The sequence below is a fragment of the Mycteria americana genome, chromosome 4 (assembly GCF_035582795.1).
Source record: "Mycteria americana isolate JAX WOST 10 ecotype Jacksonville Zoo and Gardens chromosome 4, USCA_MyAme_1.0, whole genome shotgun sequence".
Lineage (NCBI taxonomy): Eukaryota > Metazoa > Chordata > Aves > Ciconiiformes > Ciconiidae > Mycteria > Mycteria americana.
The window spans coordinates 49,633,215-49,648,225 of NC_134368.1; the positions used below are offsets into that span (position 1 = coordinate 49,633,215).

The window sequence follows — 15,011 nt, forward strand, 5'->3', positions numbered from 1 at the left end:
TTGCAACTGTTGTGAGCATTACTGTGTGCAAAGTGCTTAATACAACACATCAAAGTCATTTCTGAATGAGCCCATTCAGACTCTTGAAAGGCAATCTGCAACCCAACATTTTCTGCTTTCAAACCTTCAGGGCTGCACTCCTGTTACTTTCAAACTGCCATGATGCAAAACAAAAATTAAAAGGTATATTTACAATTGTTTTTCCTCTGCTTTGAAGGGGAAAACCCCCCATATTTTAGTGGAAAAACGGCTTCACTGGAGATGGCTAAACTGAAAATATACTTTGTGCCTCAAACACTCTGGCACATCCTTTATTTTGGGTCACTTCTGTATAGAAACTTTTGTACCTTTAATACACAAATTGCAGTAGGAAAATCACTTTGAAATATTTAATATAATACTTTTTCAGTGTTTTGTGTTTGTTTGGACTGTTAGCTGCTATAGCATAATTTCATGATAAACCCCATGATTTATTTTCAAGAGTTAGGTGAGATGCAGTACGAAAGCTGCGAGAGGTGAGAGAATGCAGCCTTTGTTTTGTAGTGCAGATGAGTCACAGCACAAAAACTTGCCAGGTAAGAGGTGTGAGCCAGTTTCCATTACACTGAAACTCTAGTATATTAGATGGATCCTTATTTTATATGCTAGGCATTACTATTTCCATCCTGCCCGCACAGCTAACGCAGTAGGGAAAAAGCAGGAAAAAGGCAACAGGAAGGGTTAAGTTCTTGCCTATCTGAGGAACAGCCCTGGTTTAACAAGCAGGCAAAATTAATTTTTTAACTATCTGAAGTTAAACCAATGCTGACTGCATACATGCTCACCTTCGAGTAGAATTTACATTTTACCAAACTCTTCTCAATTACTCCATCTCTACCGTAGACTAAGAAACAAATACAGCTTTAACAAGCTTTAGGGTCAGCTGGGATTGCTGGAACAAGTACAGGTTCATGAATCCAAAACATGTTAAGGAGGTCAAGGAGGATAAAATCTTTGGATAGAGATTTTTGGAGGCTATAATTTGCAAGGAAAGTATCCAAAAAGCAATGCCACTTGGTTTAGGCTGGTGCACTGAAAGAACTAATGGACAGAAAACATGTTTGTTGAAGGACGGTTTCACAGCATCTAAAAGGGCAACTCCAAAGATAAAAAAACACCTTTGTATTCCCATATCCAATCCATGTGAACACTGGACCATTCTTTTCAGCAAATTACAGCTTCCATTGTAGAGCTGTAAATGACCAACCAGCTCTCCAGAAAAAAGTATAACTTACTTTTTCAGTTTTTGTATTTAACAAAGACTAGGGACAGAACAGACAAAATCTGAAGGAAGAAGGGAACCAGCACAACAATGCGCGAAATTGCAGGCAAGTGAAACAACCTCAAAACAAAAGAACTTCTGAAGCACGTATCATACTCTTCCAGCAGAAGAAACAACATAAATGACTAAAAACAAATTTATACTTTATAAATGTTCACTTTTATTCAAAAATTATTGCATACACATTTACAGAGTCACTTAAGCAGCATGTTGAGTGAACTGCAAACATTTACTGTAGCCTTTTTTTCCTTGTAGGTTTGCTACTGAGGTCTATCACTTTTTCATTTCCTCTCAATACCTTTCTCTGTTTTGCTAAACTAACAGGCTTCCAAGCAACAGTTTTCTAACAAACAACGACTGTAAACATAATAAAAACAGCATGCCATTTTCCCTTTAAAGTTATGAAGTTGGATATTCTTCTGCAATGAAGTAATGACTCATTTTTTGACAACTAGGCTGAACCATGCTGTATACACAGACAGTACTTATGACTCGCTAAGAGAGTAACATCTTTAGATGGATAAAGCGTTCACTTATGATACCTTCAATTCAAATGGACAAAACCCCAGAAAAGGTGGGAACAATTCATTGTATAGTCCTCATTAGCAAGCAAGAGGCTACGAAATTAGTAATAACAGTAGCACAGATTAAGATTTAGGAACAACTAATAGATAGGCATTTTGTAATTGTCACCAAAACTATTGTCATCATTTTATCTGCTATTAGTAATGTCTCATTTTTTCAGCACTAAACAATTAATACAGTCCCCCCAAAATAAAGGAAAATATTTATTTATGAATATAAAATGCCTGAACACGCAGAGTATTTATACGGCTTCTGTGGAGGAAATACAAGACAGTCATTGGGCCAGAATTTCCACCTTGATACTGTCTCAGCAAGTATGATAGGGATTTTTAAGTCTCTGCTTAATCTGGTGAAGAAGTTTAGGAGTACCCTAATTTGAACATGCTAGCAATACTGTGCAGGAAGGGAGATGGGGAGGTGGTAATTGGGAGTCAGAAGAGAGACGGAGCACACTGCATTCAACATAGTATTCCTTCACAGCAAGAGAGAGACTTTTCTGTGGAAAGTTTGTGGACCTTTCTGTGGGAAGGGCAATGCAAACAAGAGTCAAATGAACTTAATCCAGGCAGGACTCTGCTGCACAAGATGAAGACTTAGCAGCCCTGAAACAAAACGAGGTATCCCTCCACCACCCGGCCCCGCTTCCTCCCTGCCAGCACTGCACCATCACAAGAGAGCACGAGCAGGCAGACTAGCTCACAGCACTCTCCTGTCCTCATCTTCACATTTATTCCCACGCCAAGATCTGCGATTCACTACTAGTCACTGCTTTCAACCGATGGATTAATTAGTAAGAGATGTTGGAAATTGTAATAATAAAGTCTGTCATTAATTGGACAAAGTGCTGCAAGTTTGGTGGATCACCACCAAAGGTCAGCATTTACTACCAGTCACTCCACAACAGGAACAATTATTACTTTTCTTTATTGCCCAACAGGGAAAGCTGTTCCCCAGTACCAGACAGTGCTGGCTTCATAGCGATGCACAGCAGGGTACCCGGCCTCATTCTATGCACAGGACAGACACAGCTGACAGGGGCTCAACTGTATCAGTCCCGTATCAACTACATCTTTCAAATAAAGATTAAGAGAAGGAAAAGAGAGATGGACTGAACAGGAGGTAATTTCCATCTTAGAACAAAGATTATCTTGTCTCAATTAAATGTTATGTTGCAATTTGATTAATTCTATTTTACAGGAAATAAATTAATTCTTCACCCAATGTATCTAGACAGGAAATGTTATCAGTCACAGACAAAGCCATTAGTCTGGTATTACTCAAAACATTTGCTAATCTGTGCCATATAGCTAAGCCTCTGAGAGATAACTGTCACTAATTTCTACTCTTTGACTTTTAAAAAAAAAAAAAAAATCTCACTCAAGAAGCCAGTTCTTGTTTATAACATGTTTTTATATCACTCAGTGTTAAAAGCATATGTATTAAACACCTGTTATTCTATCAGTGATTTTAAATCAGGAACATTTTTAATCTGGAAATCCAACAGCATCTGTCCAAGTGCTTTGCCCTGTAAGAAGAAAAAAAAAAAAAAACAAACCAAACACAACATTGCATTTTACTATCTAAATATACCGCCTTTGTAAATTAAGTTTTTAAAAATGGTTCAATAGGGTATTTTTCCTATAACTGGTGTAAGAATTCAGTATGTTTTGTAAGTTTTTTTAGTAGTTATCTCTACATATACTTATATATAAATTTTGGGTGAGTTTTATCAAGCCTTGGATTGTAGGTTACCCAAAGTTATATTTACCTTTTCCATTTATTTGGCTTTCTCACTTGTGAATCAATAGAATTAAGTAAGGAAAACTATACAGTTGACTTCTCAAGCATCTAAACCTGAACAGATTGAACAGTTTCTTCAATTTATTTGGTACGTGCTAAAACCAATTTATTTTGGGTTCAATTCTGCTATCCAATTCATACATAGCATCATCTTATTTTGTGAAGTCTTCTTATCTATGCTGAGATTATTTGTACGCTTAAGCATTTCTCAGCCTATGGTGGCAGAACTGTGCTTTGCTGCAGCCACAGCATTGCCACATTAAGGGATCTCATCTTCAAGTTTAGATGTTTCAAATATTTAATACTCAAATTGTACACTTCCAAAAAACGTTAGTTTCAGATTCACATTATGTGGTCAACACAAAAGATCTCCTATACATCTATTTTTCTCTTTCAGATTTATATTAATTATCAGTATTTTAATTATAGGAGTCATAGGCTAAGCTAGAGGAGTTGTCGTACAGCCAATGGTTCCTGTATGTACTACGAAACACTTAATCAAAATTGTCTAGGAAATCTGCATTCTCTAAAACGGGACAGCCTTTTTGAGAAGCTCATTTTGCTGGTGCGTCTAAAAACACAGGTAGCACATCATAAAGAACATAACTGATTTGAAGACTCTCTTAATAGTTTCTTGTGCACGTCTTTTTCCACCAAATATTCTAAATCAGCTTTCTACTTCCCTATGTTGTTTTCAAACCTTAAAATAATTAAGTAGATAATGTATATTAACAAGAAATTAAAAGGAACTAAAGAGTCAAAACCAAAAGCTTACAGTTCCAGCCCAAAAGTTGGTTATAAAGAGATTGTGTAATACATCATTATAAAAGGTAACTATATTAAAATCAATGCTTTGATACATGCCTGTGGGTCACTTCTTAGGGATGCTATGCCACCACCACCAAGAGAATTCTTCAGAACAAAGTTTAATCCATGGATTCCTGGCAACTCGTATCTGTAAAATAAAATCTACACGTTATTTCTCACAAGATTTTGAAAGAAACACTTATACAGAACTTCAAGCAAAAGACAGCGTGCAAAGACTTCATGCTTGTGATGGCATCCTCCACTGCTCAGTCAAGCCTAAAAGCTAACTGAAGATTAACCCATGGCCTTCCCTACCTTCTTGTTCCTTCCCCTTACTCCAAATTAAGTCTTTAATAGTTTTAAAGTAGGACCATAAAGTAATCATTCTCCTTTTATTCAACTTCAAAAATCATTAATTTCTAATAAGGTTGTTTTCTACATTTTTTTTTTCTAAGAGTTAAAGCCCATGCAGAAAGATCCATATGCAAGAGGTTCAAGATCCAATATGAACTCAGAGAACACAGAGAAGGATTTTTAATATTTCCTAGTTCTGATACTGAAAAATACAGAATCACAGAATTGTATAGGTTGGAAAAGACCTTTAAGATCATTGAGTCCAACCATAAACCTAACACTACCAAGACCACCACTACACCATGTCCCTAAGCACCTCATCCAAACGTCTTTCAAATACCTCCAGGGATGGCGACTCAACCACTTCCCTGGGCAGCCTGTTCCAGTGCTTGATAACCCTTTCAGTGAAGTAAAATTTCCCAATATCCAGTCTAAACCTCCCCTGGTGCAACTTGAGGTCATTTCCTCTCGTCCTATCACTTGTTACCTGGGGAGAAGAGACCGACCCCCACCTCTCTACAACCTCCTTTCAGGTAGTTGTAGAGAACGATAAGTTGATGAGTTGTTAAGAGCGATGAGTTGTAGACTCCCCTCAGCCTCCTTTTCTCCAGGCTAAACAACCCCAGTTCCCTCAGCTGCTCCTCATCAGACTTGTGCTCCAGACCCTTCACCAGCTTCGTTGCCCTTCTCTGGACACGCTCCAGCACCTCAATGTCTCTCTTGTAGTGGGGGGCCCAAAACTGAACACAGTATTCGAGGTGCGGCCTCACCAGTGCCGAGTACAGGGGCACGATCACTTCCCTAGTCCTGCTGGCCACACTATTCCTGATACAAGCCAGGATGCCATTGGCCTTCTTGGCCACCTGGGCACACTGCTGGCTCATATTCAGGCAGCTGTCAAACAACACCCCCAGGTCCTTTTCTGCTGGGCAGCTTTCCAGCCACTCTTCCCCAAGCCTGTAGCGTTGCATGGGGTTGTTGTGGCCCGTACAATCGCTTAATTCCTAGAACTCACCTTTGCTAACAAAGGCTGCCAGCTAATTGGGAAGGCATCCTCTTTATTACTGAGAAAGAACTATGAGTCACTAGATCAAACTCTTACGACCAACCACAGATAATTTTTTAACAAATGAAAAGTAGAACTACATTTCAATGCTTTCTTGGAGCCATGTACTTTGTTCAGATAAAATTTTATTTTAGTGTGACAGACCTATTTTTCTGTTCCATTGCCTCCATATTTCCATTTCCCTCCCCTTGCAGTTTTTTCAGTGTTTTGTCATCTGCCTTGTATTCTTCTTGTTCTTTGTTTTTGCTCTCCTCCAATATTTTCTTTGTCTAAGGACTCAATAGCTTTCCTTTTTTCCATAGGAAAGGATTTAATCAGAACATCAGCAAGACATGAGGAATAACAGAGAAAGACAATATCCAATTCTTGCTCTGTCTCCGGATGTTTGACTGCTGCAATTTAAATCACGATTCCTCCAACACCACCTATTTTTCTTCAGTCATCTATCTGATCTTCATCTCTTTGGGACAGATTCTTCAAATCTGTCCTCCAAAATAGCTGGAATTTCTTGCAGTGCTCTTGTACTGCCAATTTTGTCACTCTCAGGTTTATCTTTTTCAGCTCTTTTTTAGCATTGTGAAAATTATGGCTGTTGCTGATATTCACAGCTCTGTATGCCTTTGTATCTTGGGCATATGACCCAAACCTTTCATGGAAGGAGATGTGGTCAGCCTATGATTCTGCTGAGCGGCCTGGCAAACACTTTAGTTCTTGTTATGCTCTTGCAAGCAGTAGTCATGGAGTGTCTGCGCCTGTCTCCCAGGCAAGGAGTTTTCACTGTTCCTTCTACTCTTTCATTACCACTTTAGCATTAACATTATTAGTTGTTATTAAGAAGAAAACTGGTGTTAGCATTCTGTTGACCTTCCTTGAAAACTAGTTGCCAGGCAACATTATCCCGCTTAAAGGCAAATCCATTGGGAAGGCAGGAAAGTTCGATTAATCCAACAGTGCTCTACTAGACAACAGGAATATGAAGAATAATGCCATTTCCACAATAAGTCATCTACATAATTTACCAAATTTAATAGCATAATCAACTACATAGCAGGATAAGAGGACCCCACAAAATTTTCAACTAAAAACTCAATAAAAATTACCAATAACCATATACCATGAGAGCTAGAGGTCTACCAAAATACTACACTGTAGAGTTTACCCTGAAAAATTGGCAAAGACTTCCAGGCACCAAGTGATTTCCCAACTGGCAGCTCTCTCCATGAGAACTAGACTAACGGAATATGTATTCCAGAAGCTACTACCTCAGCTCGCAAAAGAAGTTTCATGAAAATCAATCATTTAAAAAAAATCAGGAGAGAAACTGAAGAGCGTACAAAAGCAGAAGCAAATGACAAAAAGAGTGGAAGAATTTCATTTCACTTTCTGCAGTAATTCTGGCAGACGGAGTACGTAATACAAGCAACAGATCTTAATTTGGAACATCACAGAATGGCACATTCACTTCAAGTACTTTGAGGAAATATTTACAGTGAGATACTCTAGCTGAAACTAGGATTACAAAATAATATTACAAAGGGCAGCATTTTCAATATTTTAAGGCCTGTTTGAAGCATCTGAGCATCCAAAATATGTCTGCATAAAAATACACTCCCACAATAAAAAAAGAAAAACCACTATAACCATCATAATAGCCTTAAGCAGCAACAATATGTCAACCAAAATGTTGGCATGCATTTACTCCTCATAATTAAACAAGTTAAGTTTAATTAACTGAGATCTAAAAGGAAGAAAATATTATCTAATTGTACAATTCAATCAAAAGTTTTAAGAGCTGCTTTTAAAAAGCACAGAAAACAAATAAACCCTTCAAAGAATACTAAGGCTGTGACAGAAACCAATAAAACAAGGAAAATTCACTGTTCTAGCTGAACTCCTATGCTTATGCACAATGGGGTGCCTGCTTAACTACTTCCTTTAAAGTGCTGTCTGTACATATTCAAAGAAGTCAGATTTCCCTGTGAATTTCCTGTTAAAAATGCATGGAAATAATAATGGTACCAAAATTGTTTAGTGCATTTAAATCAAGAAGATAGGATTCCTCCCATCACAGGAAAGCAGGAACTGAACCCATAGGCTAAAAGAGATATTTGCATATGAGATATACTATAGGAGAAGTAATTTTTTCCCATAATAAATATACATACAAAAGCAGCAATCTAGAAGCATCAGTAGCCACATTTCTTGTTCTTCAGCTTTTAGTAAAAATATCCCAAAGATATCAGCTGTCATACTTCGATTTCTGAGCACTGGAATGCTCTCAAAACATAAAGAAGATAACCATATTTCAGAAGATGAAACCAGCAAATTCTCACAAGCTAATTTTACTATCCTTCTTCTTAAATGACTGACCTTATACCACTTAGTGAAAAGTTTCTTATTCCGTTTCTTAGGATTATCATATCTCAATTTATAAAAGTCTTGTATACAAAACACCACACAGATAACCTAGCAGTAACATGGAAGGCAAGATGTCTAAAGGGAAAAAAAAAAGTTTCACATGCAGTATGATCTTATAGCTACTCATCTTATACAGCATTGATGCTATTTTTAATGATGGCACCAGTCAGAATTTGAGAAACTGACATCTTTTTCTAACCTTTGAGCAAATTTCTGTCTGAATACTGCTGTCTCTTCCTTACCCTCACTTAGATTGGTCTGACCTTTCATGTTGAGCTTGTGCATCACTCCTGTGCCCAAGAAAAACTGTGATTAACTGTTCAGAATGTACTCCACATGGAGGGGGAAGCAATCACGTAGGTTTGGGGTTTTGGGCTACGGGGAGAAGGATTTGAAAGACCATCTTTTGTTACTATGTTACCTGAAAATCTGGAAGTTTGAGAGTTTTCAGTGTTCTCTATCAAAATAATCCCACCTTTTCTGTTTAGTACACCTATTTAATAGCTTTAATGAAAAAGTCAGCCAGCTGCCTTTCATTCTGTATCAGTTCTGCAGTGAGGCAGAGCCATGGTTGTTATGTTTTTAGTAGCAAAACCAATACATATTTTTTAACCACTCACAATTTAAATAAAGGAAATGAAGGAAAATGAAGGAGAAAGATAGCTCTTTTCATGACAGTTAAAAAAATAAACAAGTAATTTAAAAAGAAACTATACAATCTGAAGCACATGAGCGTAATCCTTATAATCCTAAATATTTCCACAAAAGGATTTATTCTTTTTCCCCAGTAGTTTTTCAATTCACTCACAGAGCTCCATTATCACATCATTAAAGGAAGCCAAACCCAGGAACAGATAATCTAATTAATGAAAATAAATTGGCTTCACCCAGACACAGCAAATTTCAGCTTTTATTTATGAACATAAACAGCATTAAGGAACGACAATGAATCAATTTCTAACAGTATCATTAGGAGGCAGGACATTTTTTATTTCTTCCCTTCTCTGCTCCATTTCAGAGGAAATTCAATTACATTTCTTGGTATCACAATTTATTAGATACATAGATTTGTTAGCACTTATGAAACAGTGGGTGAGATCTGCACTGAGCTGCTTATGAAGACAAAGAATGGCAATTACAACTAAAAGATCAGGGGTTAAAATAACTCCAAGCTCTCTCTGAGCTTTGAGCTGCACCTTTCTGACTCAAGCTCTTTGAACAAGCAAGAAGACACTTAACAGTTTATCCATCACCCATGGAAATATGTAACGATTTTGGCAGAATCTCCATATTTGCACAATAATGTCACAATTATTTGTATCAAAACAGGTTTTAGAAGACTGAATGGTTTGTTGCAACATTAAGCTTCTGCTTGTTTTAAAGAGAGACAAAGGTTTAAAATCTGTTGACTGTTTTATTGGATTTGTTTAGGACAATAAGCCCTATTACCTCATGGTACAAGAACAGCATGTCTCTTATTTGCCAGTCCCCAGGAAGGGCCCTGAGCATCAGCCAAAGATACCATGAAAACAAAAATGTTAAGTATGTTGTCTGCTGGCAGAGGATATTCTTTTTGCAGATTAATACCAGGTAAAAGTGTCCTGTTTAGGATGTATTCTCTTTCATATTTTAAAAAGGGAAATTAGCTGTGTCTTTTTTCTTTAAATTCTGGCTTGGTATATGTGGCAAAAAAGTGGGTGAGAGTGGGGTACAAAGGAATACTTTAAAGTGAGTAAACTTCATGAAGATTAAAATATTTTGCAGAGATAGGGATAGGATGAGGCATGTTTCTGAGGGAAGATCAGGTAAGTTTGGGCTCCAGTCTATATTGGCTGTGTGAAAGTCTTTCAGGTGGTGTTTTAGGGATTTCAAACTCCCAGATCCGCAGTGGCTCTGAGGCTTGGGAAGCTTCAGTTACTAAGGCTCCTGCAGTCTCCAAGTGGTTCAAAAATAATGGAAAGATACATTTCTCAAAGGACATTAGAAGTTATTTCTATTTTGTAGAGACATTCTGTACTGGAACAAAACAAAGAAATAGCACCAACACTAATATGCTAATTCTGGGAATTTAAATGCCTTCACTAAACAGATTCACTGCCTTTGTCTGGCTTCAGGAGAGGCCCAAGTTCACGTTTTTTTTCAATGACCATTGCTCAAGTTGTTATTTAAAAAGGCAAAGAAAGATACATTAAAAATACTGAAGACAATACACACAGGTTTGCAATATTTATGTTAACATACTTTAAGATAACTTCTGATACTATCATGACTCTACCGTAAAACTGTGGACTGAGAAGCAAGCTACTCACCTTGTTACTAGTTCTTCTTCGGGTTTTTCTCGCTCTAAAAGGTGTTGGAAGTAATTCTCCAGGGCTTGAGCGGTTAAAGTTTTCTTTAGGTATGGATAGTAGAGGGGATGCCGTGCTATCACACCTGTTAGGTATAACTGGTGTTAGTTGGAATAGTAGCTGTTAAAACCAATTTGTGTTTATCCTTTCAAAACAGATTTGAGATCCTCCTCTTAACTGAAACTGTACATAGGGATCCTCTTTAATGAGCTCCTGAATAAAAAAACCAACAGTATGACAGCTTTCCCTCTGTCAGTAGAGAGGTAGCGTGGAGCATGGCATGAAAGAATGCTCCCTGACTAAGTGATTATCAGACTTTTTCTGGCTGCAAAACGTCCCTGCCACTGAAAGACACCTAAAGAACGAAACCAACATCGCAACAAACAACCCACATGCATTTCTCTTCCGCTAAATGGTTTGCAAGACTTAGACAAGGAATCGTAATTAACCATAACAAGGCATGATCAGTGACTGAAGGTTTGTTTGGTCCTTGCCCCACTCCTCGCATGAGATCCTGACATAAGTGTGAGAAATCACAATTACACTTTTATTGCTGTAAATATGCTTTCATAAGCTTCAGGTAACTTTATTCTGAAGCTGAAGTTCCACAGCAGGATCAGGAAAGCAGATTTGTGTCACAGGGATCTTTTTATCTGTGGACTTCAAAGCTAAATTAATCTTAGAGCTCAAGTTTCTTGTTGTTATTGTTGTTCCTTAATAAAGCAGTAGTGTCTTTATATCTGAGGAAGTCTATTAGCTATGCATCATTCATGATTTGGCAACAGTGCACCAGTGGCCAACCACGGGGAAAGGAATTAAAAAAAAAAAAAAAAGAAAACAAAAAATCAACATTCCTTCATTCTTCAACCCATAAAATGGTTTCACAAACAAGGACAAGAAAACTACATTCCTAAATATAAATGAACAAAATTCATCACTTTTAGCACGACAGCCAAAAGCAAATCAAATCCCAAACGCACCTTTAATTCATACTGAGCTTTGAACACCACACGCTCTCATCTTCCAACAAGTAAGAGAGCCAATTGTTGCATGCAGAAGTAAGGAATAGAAGGAATTATTAAACAATGCAAGAAGCAGCACAATCAATGTAAAGAGACTGCACACTGAAATATACCATTTGGATTAACAATATAATTAAAAACATTCTCTTGCATGCAAGAACAACTTCGGTATTTCCTAACACTGTTGTTCCTAACAATGTTTTAGCCATATGCATGTTACAAAATTCACATATGGAAATATTATACATGATCAGACAACCAAGAGATTATATTACATAACACATATGCATGAAGGAGTAGCAACTAATGTGTAAACGAAACCTTAAAAAGGCATTTCTTAACTTTGGGGAGCTTGAGTTTGCAACCCTAAACAAAGATCTTTCTTTGTAGTATGACGTGCAAGAATTTTTTCTTCGTACCTCAGATTTCAACAGCTGCTAAACAGAAAACTACAGATATTTCATTAGTAAAAATCTTTGTTTTATATGGATTAATTTTTGTTTCAGCACAGAGACAATTAAAAAAAAAATTCAAGCGATGTGAGAGATTTAAAAAAAATTAAGAGCACTTGATACGTAACTCTTATTTAAGAATCTTACATCACTTCAGAAAGCAAGAAAAAGAAAAATACCTATGTTTGCAGAGTTGCCTTTGTCTCCACTTCTAGTATAGGCAAGATCTTCTAAGCGATAAGTATGCGGACCACTTGGCAGATCTATACAATATAAAAATGAATACATTTTAATGATAGCTACGAATAATAGTACGTTCTGAAGAAGTCACCGTCACATTAAGTATATACTTTCTGCATTGTTTGTAGTACTCCTGAAAACATTTCCAAAGCTTTCTTCCCACAGGAACACCTAGAGAACAAGAGGTGAGGCTGGGGGCCAAAATTATGAAATTGATCCCTCCTGCTCCATCTCCCAAATCCCTTTTACCTTTTTACAGCCGAATGCGGTGCCAGGCATCCACTCTTCCACCACCACTGAATATGAAAATTCACCTTGGCCTTAGCAATGTGGTATCTCTGAAGGAGGCATAACAGCTACTTTTCATTTCTTGACTAGCTGACAACTTTTGTCCCCTTAACACACAGATCTCTTTGCTTCCAGTGCAGGTGGAAAATACATGTAGTTGCTACTGTCCTGATAATTCTATAATGTCTATTTATTCTGATAAAGTCTGTGGAAAACAGCTACAATTTAAAATTCCTTTTCAAGACAACATGTGTGTATCACTTTCATACACATTGTTATAACAGTTACTTATTCAGCTGCATAGAAGAAACAAGATTTCTTTTTCAAATTACTGATTTTGTAAATATCTTAGTATTATATAAGAAAAGGTCATAAATGCATGCTCTACAGGAAGCCAATCTTAATTTCTTAACTTGTCAATGTCTAAGTATTGGACTTTAAAGCCTTTAGGAACATAAACGTTGTTGCACTTCATTGAACAAAGTTCACATTAATTATTATTTTTATCCATTTAACATATCAAAAAAAGCAAACCCACTCCTGCCCAAATCCAGAAATTTCATCTTGTGGGATCCACACAGTTATATGCAAGGTTTGATGGTTAAGTTGCACAGCATGGACCTCTTGCAATCATTGATTACTACGAGTAGTAGGCTGTCACCATCTAGTTTCTGTTCCCCAAAGCGAGAGATGAAGCGCTTTGTCACTGATTTTCAGTTATTCGCTGATAGCAGCATAATACTGAAATCTGAAGCATAGGTTATATCCCAGTTTTTAGGTGGTGGGAATCTAGTAATTTCCAGCCCGTTTTGCTTCTGATCCAGCTTCCCTACAGCCATATCAGCTCTCCCAGCACCCCTGGCTTTTCAGTCCCAGCATCTCCACTCATCTACACTCCTGACTCGCATTAGTCTTCTCACCCCTCAGTTTCCCTCTCTTCTGTCCCCTTCTTGTCGTCTTCTCATCCTTCTGCACCCAAGTGGCTGCCCTCCCCCTCTCTGCTCCTTGGAGACCAGTGGGGGGGGACATTCAGAGCAGGGACGTGACACTCTTCCTGCTGTGCTTTCTGTCACAACTGCTGGTGTGACAGCTACCGGTGGCAGCCACAGGAAGCAACTGACAAATGTCCAAAATATTTTTTTGTCATTTTTTGTAAAACACCAAACAATACAGCCCTGGGCACATGCTTGTCACAAAAAATTTCAGTCTAATGTGTTTAAAACCCTCAAATTCTAAGGATCTGAAGAGAGGGTCTTGTAAACCAATTATGTTGCACAAACTTCACGTTGCAAGATACAATGCAATTTGAAAATGCAGTCTACCTTTTCTGTATTGTTATTGCTTCTGCTGAGGATATAAAACTACTGTGTTGCTTAGTTTTTTATTTTAGGGAGTAGAAGATCCAACACTAAAGATACTATGCTCTAAATGTGCCACGAGTGGAATGCTGGCCAAAGGCAGACTATATTAAGGAGTGCAACTACACCGATTTAAATTCAACCACAAGATACCAATGAATGACTACTAAGGCATGGATAGATAGTCCTTTGTGAACTGTGCGAAGCAATGAGGTAAACCCAGCCCTAGCCAAATCACCATTACCTTGAACTCCTTTCTGTCCGCAGAGAATTGCTAATCCTCAGACACGAGCCAAGCTGACGTAAAGAGCTTTAGCAAAGCTGGGTAAGAGAGAAACTATGTCCAAGTCCTACTGGCTGCAGTTTTTACTGTCCCTATCAGAAAGGGAGGCTGCAAGTCTATGGCAGTGGCAGTTGGACAGATCCCAAAAGTTCATTTGGGTATAGGGTGGTAGATACTGTGGATGACAAAAATGCCTCACTACAACACTGACACATAATTTGTATAGTGTATCTTAGTTCATGGTACTTACTTGGTTGAAAGAGATCAGGCAACACTGCCAAGAGTAGCTTTACTAGCACATCTGAGTGGCAATAACAGGGAAAACAATAACGAACAACTGGGGGCTCACCACAGCAACCTCTTCTACTAGCACAGCTGGATCAGATCTCTCTGATCCATCTACTCACACCCCGAACAACAACATATCAGTGTTAAACTATTTTAATTAAGACTTAAATTTTATAAAGTAGATCAGGTTGCTGTCAAAGATGAGCTAAAAGAGGGATTATAGTTTAGTCTGACACAATGGTTCTTCACTGTTAGTCATGGTAGCATGAAATTTGAAATGGTGAAAGAATACAATGAAGGAGTTAACACAGGAGGTTTGTTTTGAGCTTGATGCTCACAGTCTTTTCCATGCCCACTTCCATGAAAAATGCAAGCAGAAGT

The 15,011-nt window shown here is 37.8% G+C and overlaps 1 protein-coding gene across 3 annotated transcripts in view; it reads right to left on the bottom strand.

Moving 5' to 3' along the window:
• Window positions 1-1,597: 1,597 nt before the first annotated feature.
• Window positions 1,598-15,011, bottom strand: part of LOC142409185 (uncharacterized) — a 68,388-nt gene continuing 54,974 nt past the window's right edge. For 2 of the 3 annotated variants that reach the window (XM_075500412.1, XM_075500411.1), the window contains exons 17-20: window positions 12,353-12,436; window positions 10,661-10,784; window positions 4,571-4,661; window positions 1,598-3,431 (exon numbers count right to left, since the gene is read on the bottom strand). In XM_075500412.1, the coding sequence (XP_075356527.1) occupies window positions 3,357-3,431; window positions 4,571-4,661; window positions 10,661-10,784; window positions 12,353-12,436 (374 nt within the window). In that variant the 3' untranslated portion in view covers window positions 1,598-3,356. Of the gene's footprint in view, window positions 3,432-4,570; window positions 4,662-10,660; window positions 10,785-11,679; window positions 11,720-12,352; window positions 12,437-15,011 lie in introns of those variants that run through there. The other variant, XM_075500413.1, reaches the window with a different exon arrangement.